General features: G+C 38.4%; 2 protein-coding genes across 2 annotated transcripts; one reads left to right on the top strand and one right to left on the bottom strand.

The window, feature by feature from the left end:
* Window positions 1-3,761: 3,761 nt before the first annotated feature.
* LOC141842322 (dual specificity protein phosphatase 1-like) lies at window positions 3,762-4,313 on the bottom strand (the record flags this gene model as incomplete). Its single annotated transcript, XM_074730531.1, is given in 2 exon segments — window positions 3,762-3,897; window positions 4,004-4,313. Coding segments are annotated over 2 exon segments (244 nt in total), but the record flags the coding sequence as incomplete, so codon positions are not given.
* Window positions 4,314-4,738: 425 nt separating this feature from the next.
* LOC141839197 (protein trichome birefringence-like 10) lies at window positions 4,739-9,829 on the top strand. Its single transcript, XM_074726892.1, has 4 exons — window positions 4,739-5,432; window positions 6,582-6,971; window positions 7,621-7,779; window positions 9,048-9,829. The coding sequence occupies exons 1-4, from the start codon at window positions 4,987-4,989 to the stop codon at window positions 9,406-9,408; spliced, it is 1,356 nt and encodes a 451-aa protein (XP_074582993.1). The 5' UTR covers window positions 4,739-4,986; the 3' UTR covers window positions 9,409-9,829.
* The last annotated feature ends 1,090 nt before the right edge of the window (window positions 9,830-10,919 follow it).

Here is a 10,919-nt window from a genome sequence, read left to right as displayed (position 1 = left end):
AGTCAAAGACAAAAAAACACAGCTTTTCAAGATAAGGTTCTGTATGTCAATTTGGCCATGAATTTGTGTACGTACATTTGCAAAGTATCAATTCAAACAAAAACTAAGTCAGATGTTAACTCGACAAATTTCCATTATCTTGTGTAGGGGTGGTATACCGTATCATATCGAAAATTTTATATCATACCGCATACCGTATCGAAAGTTTCGGTATTTGAAAAATATATACCAATACCATACTGAAATTTTGATATACCGAATTTTCGATATGGTTAAATTCCAAACTGTTCATACCAAAATTGTTCGATATTTTCGGTATACCGAAATTATAAAAGAAAAAATATATATTTGTCTAATTTCCAACATCACATTGGTGCTGGATTTTAAAATCAATGCCATGATGTTGATTTTCGAAAACCAACACCATTATAATGTTGGATTTTAAAATCCAGCATCACATCAGTACTGATTTTCGAAATCCAACACCAATGTGGTGCTGGATTAATTTCTTTATTAAATAATACATTTTTTTGTTTTGTTTGAATCCATAAAATAAGATTGAATAAATAAAAATGAATAAAAAAAGAAAAGAAACAATTCCCTGTTCTATAGCTCAATCTATAACTATGGAGTTTTAACTGCTTTTTTGAGAACTTAACGTTTTAATATACCAAAGTTCATTATTAAAATTGAACTTACAACAATATGATACTAACTATAGATTATTTTATTGTTTATTTAATAAAGATTCAAATTATCATATAAATTTTAATAAATAAAGATTAAATCCAACACCATATGTGGTGTTGGATTTTAGAATTTAGCACCACATTTGTGTTGGTTTTCGAAAACCAACACTAATGTGGTACTGGATTCTAAAATCTAGCACCACATTTGTGTTGGTTTTCGAAAACCAACACTAATGTGGTACTGAATTTTAAAATCTAGCACCATGTGTCAAGGAACGGTTTCGAAATAAGATATAAAAGAATTTATTCGGTATTTTGGTATATACCGAAATATCGAAAAATAATAAATCTCATATTGATAGTGAAACCGAAAAGTTCAGTACGATATTATACTGTATCAAAATTTTTGATATGAACGGTATATATCAATATGGTAAGTTCAATATACTGAAATTTTCAGTATTTTCCCCATCCATAATCTTGTGGTTTAAAAATCAATTAACAACAAGAAACAATCTGAAAATTTTTGAAGAATTATTTTCAAATAGCAAATCCAAAAACAACTTAGCCATGGTGAATAAACTCCGCCATGGCCAGTCCCAAGCCTGGATAAAGGAGGAGGGTTTGCCGGCCAACGACAAACAAAGACAAATATTATATATAGATCCATCAAACTATTGAAAGGGGGCTCTAGTATAATGTAGAACTTGGGGAAATGTAAATAATTTTATATTATTTCTCAATGAGAAAGATAACAGAATATATATGAACTTAAACCCCAAATTTAGAACTTAATGTGGGACTAAACTCACTAGACCAATAACCTTACCAACTAATACAACAAAGATAAAACATCTACTTTCATGTTGCATACTCTTGATGGAATTTTTTTACATAGTTCCCATAATTAGTGGCTAGTGGAGTGGTAAGATATTAGATCGGTAGAAAGAACATCTAGAAGAAAATGAAAAATGTCTGCTGAAAAACAAAAAGGAAATAAATTCTATGGGAAATAGTAACAATAATGAAGGATAGGAAAAGATTATATTGGAAAGATAGAAACATCCAAGAAAAAATTGAAGGGATGGAACACAATGAATGTCTGAAATGAAAAAAATGGCATATTAAAATCATGACTACAAAATTGACCTGGATGAATGTGCAAACAAAATAGAGAATTCAATGTTGGTGCAATCGACCCCTATTCAAGGTTGATCAAGCTCGAGTTGACTCGATTTAGGATTTCGATGTTTGATCAATATGTTAATTAGATGCTAAGTAGGTCAAAATTATCGAATATTTAACGATGAAGAATAATCTAAGTGGGACGCAGTTAACCGAATGCTTGATAATGTAAGAGCAAGCCCAAGTGGATTACGGTTGATCGGACATTTGACATGCAAGAGGAAGTCAAGTGGGTCACGATTGACCGGACATTTGACATGTAAGAGGAAGTCTAGATGGGCTATGGAGGACCGGATACTTGACATGAGACGGAAAGTCCAAGTGGATCATGGAGGATTGGACACTTAGCACGAGACGAGAAATCCAAGTGGGTCACGGTTGACCGAACACTTGGTGATGATGAAAGTCCTGACAGGTTAAGGTTGATCAGATGTCAAGCAACGAGAAAGTCCAGGGAGGTCAAGGTTGATCGGATGTCGGACAACGATGAAGTGTCAAGGTTTATAGGATGCTAGGCAACAAAGAAGTTCCAGCAGGTCAAAGTTGACCAGATACTAGGCAACAGGAAGTCTTGATAGATTAAGGTTAATAAGATGTTGAGCAAAGGAAGTCTTTATAGGTTAAGGTCAAATGGATACTGGATAAGACACGAATTCGACTTTGATAAGGTTGAAACAAGAGTATTAGTCTATTGATAGTGATGCGGAAACGATAGAGCAAACTTCTAAAGACTATGATTTTTGACCCGGATATTAGAATGAGATAATTTTTTGTGTGAAACAAAACTTGTTCTGAGTTCTTTATTACTCGATATCAATCAACTGATCATGGATATTAGTCGACTAATGTCGATCAAAAGCGATCAGAAGCAAGTTGACTGATCATTGAATTTGATTGCTTGATTCGACTGATAGTATCAGTCGACTAATGGGTTGTATCAGTTGACTAATGGTAGTTTACAGCGAAGAGAAGCAAGTCGAATTTGATTGTTTGATTCGATTGATGACATCAGTCGACTGATGAGTTGCATTAATTAACTGATGTCGATCAGAAGGCGAACAGAAGCATATCGACTTAGTTGGTTGATTTGACTAATGGAATCAGTCGATTGATAATTGATATCAATTGATTGATGTTCAAATAATCGACAAAATCAAACAGGTTCAAAGGTCGTTCAAGGGCACGAACAGTATTGGAGACGATATCAATCGATTGATAGGCGGAAATCAATCCAGACCTAAAAGCTTTAAAAGAAGGATTTTGAAGAGTTTTTCACCTCCTGTTCTTGGGGGTTTGAGGACGAAAGATTGCTGTATTTCCAAACCAACAAGAGACATTCGAAGCAACAATAAACATTTAAAGCAAAACTCACTTGTGTAAGCATGTTTGTTTTGATTTCTTTTGATTTTGTTTGTATCTTTGTATTTGTTATAAGAACAGTTTGAAAGAGACTTTTCCGCCTTTGGTATCCAAAAAGGAGAAGTTCATAGTTGAGGAAAATCACTAGGAGTAGACCTTAGATTAGTATCTAAGAGGTGGATACCAAGTAAATTTTGAAATTGTCCATGTGACTGTAAGTTTGAGTCAAAGATTTCTGCTATGCATTCAAATGACGAATCCATAATTAAGACAAGAAGCGATTAGAACTATTCGCCCCCTCTAGCTCACACTCACAATGTCCTAACATTCAAGCAAGAAGGCTCACTAATTAATGCTAAACAGAGAATAAGTAGGAAGCTATGAATGTCTCCAAACAACATAGACATGCAAGATGACATTTTCGGGTCATTACTCGTATCAAAGTCGGCGATACGAACATAATAATCCATCAATTTTTAGTTTCCCATACAATCGATAAAGATAAATTGCACAAAGAATAAAACGAACCGTCAATCTTCTTATAGATGAATTCATCAGGGAATGCTGGATCCAGCGACTTCGCGACCGTCAATATATGAGTGATGTTCAGGTTTTTCAGCGCTGGCTTATTGAGAGCAGCGCCCACCGATCCCAAGAACAGACCCTGGCACATCCGGAACCGATCTTAGACACATAATAACATATCAACTGTGGAATTCCTAGAACAAATGGTCAACTCAATTTTGATATTCTTATTTTTTCTGGTTTACCTCCTCGATCTTGCACGGGACGTTGTCCTCTCTTGCATATCTTGCAGCACAGAGTGCCTGGACGCAGGCAAGGAGCTTGTTCCTTCGAAGCTCTTCGTCCTGCGACATGTTCGATCAAATGCCGGTAATTACTGCTAGAAGATAAAATAAGCAATCGCGCGGAATAGAGAAAGGGACGAAGGCCAAGATCTACGGGAGAGAGTGGAGGAGGAGGAGGAAACCGGCGACGAGAGAGTGGAGGTCGAGAAACGATGATCAAGATGAACAATCGAGAAGAGAAAGACTCGTCGTCGTCGTCGTCGATACGGAGGTCTTGTCCAAGTGTGTGGTTGTCATTAAAAGCAGCAATGGAAATTAAATTTAAATTACAAATAATTATATAGTCGGCAGCAAATTAATAGAATAATTTAACATCCAAAATACCAAATAAACTCTATTTTAAAATAAATTTAATTAAATCTGGGTCTTAATAATAAAGTTGCGGTTCTAAAGTTCCTAAACACATTATTGTAAGCAACTTTAAAAAATATTTTAGATATTAAATTATAAATGAAATCGTATTTTAGATATTAAATAATAACAATGACTAATTCGGCTTCGGGGGTCCCACCGCTTCACCGGTTTCACACTTTCACTCCCCGCCAAAAGAGACAAAACAAGCCTTTGTGGTCCCCACACACTCTTAACAAAAGAGAATCCACCGTGAAGAAACACCATGAAGAAACGAGCTTTTAATTTCAAAGCAGCGCAGCAAGGCGACGGCATCATCACTGGCCGAGGCTTCTCTGTCCTCCCCACCTTTTTCCTTTGCTTCAGCCCCAACCAACCTCCTTCCACTTCCCTTTGTTACTCTTTTAAGGAACGATCTTTCCATTTATCGATTTCCCCATCTCGGAATCCTGCTGTCACGGGCAGATTGTGAGCGCTGGTGGGGGTGTACCGCTCTGCCCCGTCTACTAGGGTATTCTCGCTGCTTTTCCCCCATGTCCGCTTCCAGGTGGAGGGCTGGCGATGGAGGAAGTGGCGGAGGACCGGCGGAGGAAGGTATGGAATCGCTCCGGCGGCTCGCGAGGCGAGTGAAGCCCTTCGAGCACGTTGGGCTTCTGGGTTTCCTTGTCTTAACTGCTGTGCTGTTCGTTTTGCTGCTCTACTTCGCCCATCTGGAATACAGCTGGGGTTGGATCAGCCGGGGCGAGGGAGGATTGCGAAGATCTGTGACGGTGGTTGGCGGTGGGGGGAGAGGGAGAAGCCTCGACGGCGGGGAATGCGATTGGTTCGAGGGGGAGTGGGTGTGGGACGAGAGGTACCCGTTGTACGTGTCCAAGGATTGTGGTTTCATGGACGTGGGGTTCCGTTGCTCGGAGAACGGAAGGCCCGATCAGTTCTACACCAAGTGGCGGTGGCAGCCCACCCGCTGCAATCTCCCCAGGTTTTCCAACTTCTGTTTTGTTTTCCTTTTATTTTGTTCTTCTCATTCTCGTTTCAGATATTTTACTTCGATCACACTTTTTGGTGCCAATTTAGCATCTAATGCCTGCCTATTAAGATATTATTGTTCCATACTGTTCTTTCAATCGCATTCTTTCATGGCTTTTCTTTTGATGCTACAAAGTTTAAGTGGAAAGAGAAATTTACAATCTTGAATTAAGCTTGCCCTAAATTTGTCGATCACATTGCCTATCTAATACTCAAATTTTAGAGGATATAATAATCGCATGTTTCAATTTTTTCAGTTGTCCTCCGATGGATCATTACTCGAATCATTTGGAATACCTTTACCTTTCTGTGTTTGAGAGTCTGACCAATTTATGATCGTCGCATGTTAACCTGGGGTAGGTCTTATCGACAACAGCTGGTGTCTCTTGTTTGTTGACATTGGCCAGGAAACTTGAGCTGTTTTAGCTGTAGACTAAAGCTGGAGAGAGAAGAGTAAAATCTTGCTTGCTTGTGTTTGTTGACTTCAAGCTTATTTAATAGTTAATACTAATAGCATTCCAATTCGCCCCCTTTATTCCCACCTTTATGGTTTCCTACCTCTCGTTCTTCAATGCTAACTATTCATCCTGAGTGACAGGTATGATTTAGAGCAGGATGACTAGCTTAAAAGTCAACAAAAATATCTGAAAAAACAGCCTTTTGGAACTCCTTGCTGTTGCTGTTTTCCTCTGTGCTACATGCTGTCCAAATTGAAATCAAGAACCATCCTTGACCTCCACCTTAAAATCAGATGCATCAAAGTGATTGGCAATGAAACCCCGGAATTCTGCAATAATAGGATAGTTGTTCACCATTTTTCTCCAATGACTGGGCGTTAACCATTAGTGTGCAAGTCTACAAAAGAGAGGTAGAGGAGTTTCTGCTAAATGTAGGTGTCGTAAATGTGTTTGCCCTCCACTTCAAGTGTGCAGTGGCTTATGTAGCATACCATGGAGCATGGGTGGTGTTTCAACTCGATAGGAAACATCCACCTTTGGTTCTATGCAAGTACAGCTTTTTTTAAATTTTTTGTTTGCAAGAGACTATATTTAACAGTAGAGTATTTATTCTACTAATACAATTTTCTGCGACTCATTTGTAGGTTTAATGCCAAGAAGATGCTACAGAGGTTGAGGAACAGAAGGTTGGCATTTGTTGGTGATTCCATTGGTAGGAACCAGTGGGAGTCCCTTCTATGTATGCTTTCCATGGCAGTTTCCAACAAGACCTCAATTTATGAAATTAATGGTAACCCAATTACAAAGCACATGGGCTTCTTGGTGTTTAAATTTGAAGAGTACAATTGCACAGTGGAGTATTATAGGGCACCATTTTTGGTTCCTCAGAGCCGTGCCCCACCAGGTTTACCAGAGCAAATTAAGACGACACTCAGACTAGATATCCTGGATTGGTCATCTTCCAGGTGGAAAGATGCTAATGTGCTTGTATTTAACACTGGCCACTGGTGGAATTATGAGAAGACTCTCAGAAGGTAAATATGCCATTGTGTTTTTTGACTGAATAATTTTACCAAGCTTCTATTGTTATTAAGGTGGATTTTAGTCTACAAAGAACTATTATAGCCTTGCCTTGTTATTCTTTCTTGTTCAAGGAATTTACTGTTTTGTGTATTTTTTTTTTCCTTTAACATGGAAGGAGAATGAAGCCAATTAATTTAGGCCCTTAAATTCTAGCATTAATCAATTCATTTATTTTATTTTCTTGAAAACAAAAGGGCTGCTCCTTTGAAACTGTTTATTTGTTTAGTAGAAGGTTTTGTAGTTATTTGATAACTTTATTAAAGATCAAAATAGACTATTACCCGATTGGTGTATTGGTGTATCATGTTTAGTCACAAGCCTGCTTTTGTTTGTCTACATGCTATAAGGTCCGATTTTCACATCTACATCTTCCCTTTTTGTACAACCTAGATTAAAAAGAATGAAGTATGGTTAATAGACCTGGCAATTAATATACTCCTTCACTCTATAAAATATGTTTATGCATCAAACTCCTCAAGCTTTAAATTTTCCCCTGTAAGTAATATAAGACTAGAATCACATCTATTAGGTCCTTCCTGCGATTGTTACACATGAATACTTGATTATTATTTCACTTACGTACCTAATTTTCTTTTCTAGTGGTTGCTACTTCCAAGAAGGGAGTGATATAAAGATGGAGATGAGTGTTGATGCTGCATATCGAAGATCAATTCAGACATTATTTGAATGGATCCATAAAGAAATAGATAGGAACAAGACTCATGTTGTTTTTCGCACTTATGCTCCTGTTCATTTCAGGTTTGTGCAGATCAACTTTTTTATTTTTATTTCTTTAAAGACTTTTTGTCCTAGGACTAGTTCCTATCCCATCCCTCTTATGTACCTTCCCATGAGAATTGATGAAAAACTATGTTAGGCTGCTGATTGATTTACACTTGTATTAACTCATTTATTATATATTTTGACATCAAGCTTGCTAACACTAACCTAACCGTCAACTGGATTGAGTACTCAAATTGTTTTTATCAAATAACTGTACTTGTGTGGTTCATTCCTTATTGTGTAGGAAAATAGTTGAATGCTACCCGATGAGACATTATAAATACATAAGATCACAAACATGTGGTATTGCAGTCCAGCTTCATGCAACTTCTGGATAGATGACAAGATACATACCAGTGTGATTATGGTTATTTCAGTCAATATGGATAAATAGTTCTTTCCATTCAGATGGATTTTTTTGTTTGATTTCCATTTCATGTGTTGCGGCTGCTGTTGTCTTATCTCTTTCATTTTTTTTTAGTTAATTATTTGCATGGGCGCACTTAGGTTTGAGTTGGGTTCACATCACATAAGTTATGGGATGATAAGTTTTCATTATCTCGATAATTTTTTTCATTTCTGTTAACCACATTGCCTATGTATGTAACTGTGAATGAGATTTCCTAATGTAATTGCCATCTTTGGGTTAGGCCTTCATTGGAATTGAGATCTGTTGGGATTTGTTTTTGGATGGAGCACTTTTTTTATTAATACAACTTGATGCTTCATGTTCCCTTTTACTTCTAGAAAACACTCCCAAAATTCACATGATTAAGGCTTTCCTCTCCAGAGTAGGAACCAATCAGTTGTCATCCCAGAACAACCTCTGGGAAGCAGCTTTTCTTTTGCAGTTAGTTTGCTATCTATGTTTTTTTGTCTTCCTATACCAGATCAAGAAGCAAACTTAATTTATCTTCTAAGCAAATTTCCTAATTGATTTGGAATTCAAACTGGCAACATGTAAACAGCTGATGAGCATAGTGAGGAGATCTTTGTTTTGGCTAGGAGCTGTCAATGACCGAATCAGTAGGTTTTCTCTACATCACTATGCTTCATCACTGTCACCTTGCTGGAAATGAAATAGATTGCATTGTTTTGGTATTTTGCTTGTCATTCTTTTTTGAACTAAACTTTCACGTTTAGCAAGATAATTGCCACAAAGATGCTTAATTGATGTCTTGTATAGTTTACAGCAATTGTTCACTTATTGTGTTCTACAGTATCCTTAATATATTTGATTGCAGGGGTGGGGACTGGAAAAATGGAGGGAATTGCCACTCAGAAACATTTCCTGATCTAGCTTCACCTATGATCCCAGAAGAAGCATGGACACATTTATTGGAACCATTCAAAACCTTTCCATTGGAAAATCCATACACAACTCAGGATTTTGAGTTGGATCTGCTGAATGTGACCCAGATGACAGCTCGAAGAAAAGATGGTCATCTGTCTGTTTTCTATTACGGTCCCTCGGGTACTGCCCCCCGCTACAAGCAAGATTGCAGCCACTGGTGCCTACCTGGGGTTCCAGACACATGGAATGAGCTACTCTATGCTCTCATCCTAAAACGTGATTCTTCACTCAGTCGAGATACGACTGTTTAAGCACTACTGCCAAACTTGCATGGAACTCCAGGTCTTGTCCTATGAGTATGACCAACTCCAGGTCCAAACACGGTTAGATCCCACTGCGTCAACTGCATAACTGGTTTGCAATCCAAGAGGCTTGCGGGTTAACTTGCTAGAACTGCTATTGAAGCAAATTAAATGTGAATATCATAGCCTATCTTGTAAATTGGTGATTGCTGTTCTGATTGTAAAGCAACAACACATTATACAGAGGTACACAATAGGAACAAATTTTTTGAAAAAGTTAGCTATGATTCTGTCAGCACCTTATGCTTGGAGCTCGAAAGCCCTTTTGAACTTTCTTCATTTGTTTTTCTGTTTCTTGCATTACATTTGAAACAGAACCTAAAACTCCAAGGTAGGATTTTGTTGTACATCATTTTCTGAATTTGCATGAGTAGAGATTGTGTTTGTTTGAGTGGCTGAAGGTGCATTATATTTATCATTATTAGTTGCAGTAAAAAAATGTTCTAAATCCTTCAAAGTATTATCTGTTTTTTCTCTATTCCTACTTGTGTTTTTACACATCATATTTTGAGGACCAATAGCTCATTGGAGATTCCTACCATTATTCCATTCGCATGTGGATTTCCATGATATGTTTGATGCCTCCAGACATTACAGGGAGTTCTCTCTATAATGAACATGATTGTTGTATGATGTGAGGGATGGAAACGATTCTCAATTTAAAAGAGATATGATTAAGTATTTTAGATCAAGAAAAAGAAAAAATTGAGTAGAAATCGTACTCAAAATTAATGTTTTATTTCTTCATTTTCTATACGATGAATTAATATTCTGTTTGATTACTACAGCCGTTGCCATTTCCATACTAAATACGTCTACGAACTGTTTGTTCGACGACCTCATCCAGTCGTGGCGTCGGGCGCCGGCAGCTGCTGGTGCGGCGTGGCCCCCCGGAGCGGCGCTGCAGAGTGGACGCCAGAGTGCTTCACCCTGTGGAGCCGGCACTTGAACGATCCAGCGTGCGTGGACGGTGCGCACACGCACTTGGGCGCTCCGGCCGACGAGCTCCTCCTCTGCGTCCGCTGGGACGACGGCGGAGCTACCTGCTGGCCCATACGGTGGCGGCTCTCCTCCTTGTGATTGCCTGCTTCGCCGCCGGCAACGAAGGTCGATGCCATGCTCTCAAATTCGTCCGCAAGCCTGTCTCGTTGACAGATTGTAGTTAGGAGGTTATATAGGCAAATTATGAATCTCAATTCCACTGTTAAATTAATTCAAAAACAGTGAGCAGCAGGCACTGAACCTTTCCACGCCATCGGATCGCTGCTTTCGCTGTTTCCTGGCTGCACAGGCAAACGGCCACGAGCGATCGGAGTGAAATAAAGGTTTCCACCACTGCAACTTTTTGTTGGAATAGCAGACGGCGACGGCGACCGAACTAATTAGTGGGTGGTGAGTCGAAAACACGCGTCGCGGCGGCGGATTTGAGACATGGCGGGTAACACAGAAGCTTGGTCGGT

Source organism: Curcuma longa, chromosome 11, assembly GCF_044706935.1.
Source record: "Curcuma longa cultivar G26 ecotype Majalengka, Jawa Barat chromosome 11, ITB_CL_G26_1.1, whole genome shotgun sequence".
In the NCBI taxonomy this organism is placed as follows: Eukaryota; Viridiplantae; Streptophyta; class Magnoliopsida; order Zingiberales; family Zingiberaceae; genus Curcuma; species Curcuma longa.
Note: the sequence above shows the minus strand (reverse complement) of the source record. Positions and strands in the feature narration are given on the sequence as shown.

Excerpts from the sequence above, each read along its gene's own strand:
- LOC141839197 (XM_074726892.1), top strand. The coding sequence starts at position 4,987 with ATGTCCGCTTCCAGGTGGAGGGCTGGCGATGGAGGAAGTGGCGGAGGA. Across the intron at positions 6,972-7,620 it reads TATGAGAAGACTCTCAGAAG|TGGTTGCTACTTCCAAGAAG; the intron begins GTAAATATGCCA and ends TTTCTTTTCTAG. Across the intron at positions 7,780-9,047 it reads TATGCTCCTGTTCATTTCAG|GGGTGGGGACTGGAAAAATG; the intron begins GTTTGTGCAGAT and ends ATTTGATTGCAG.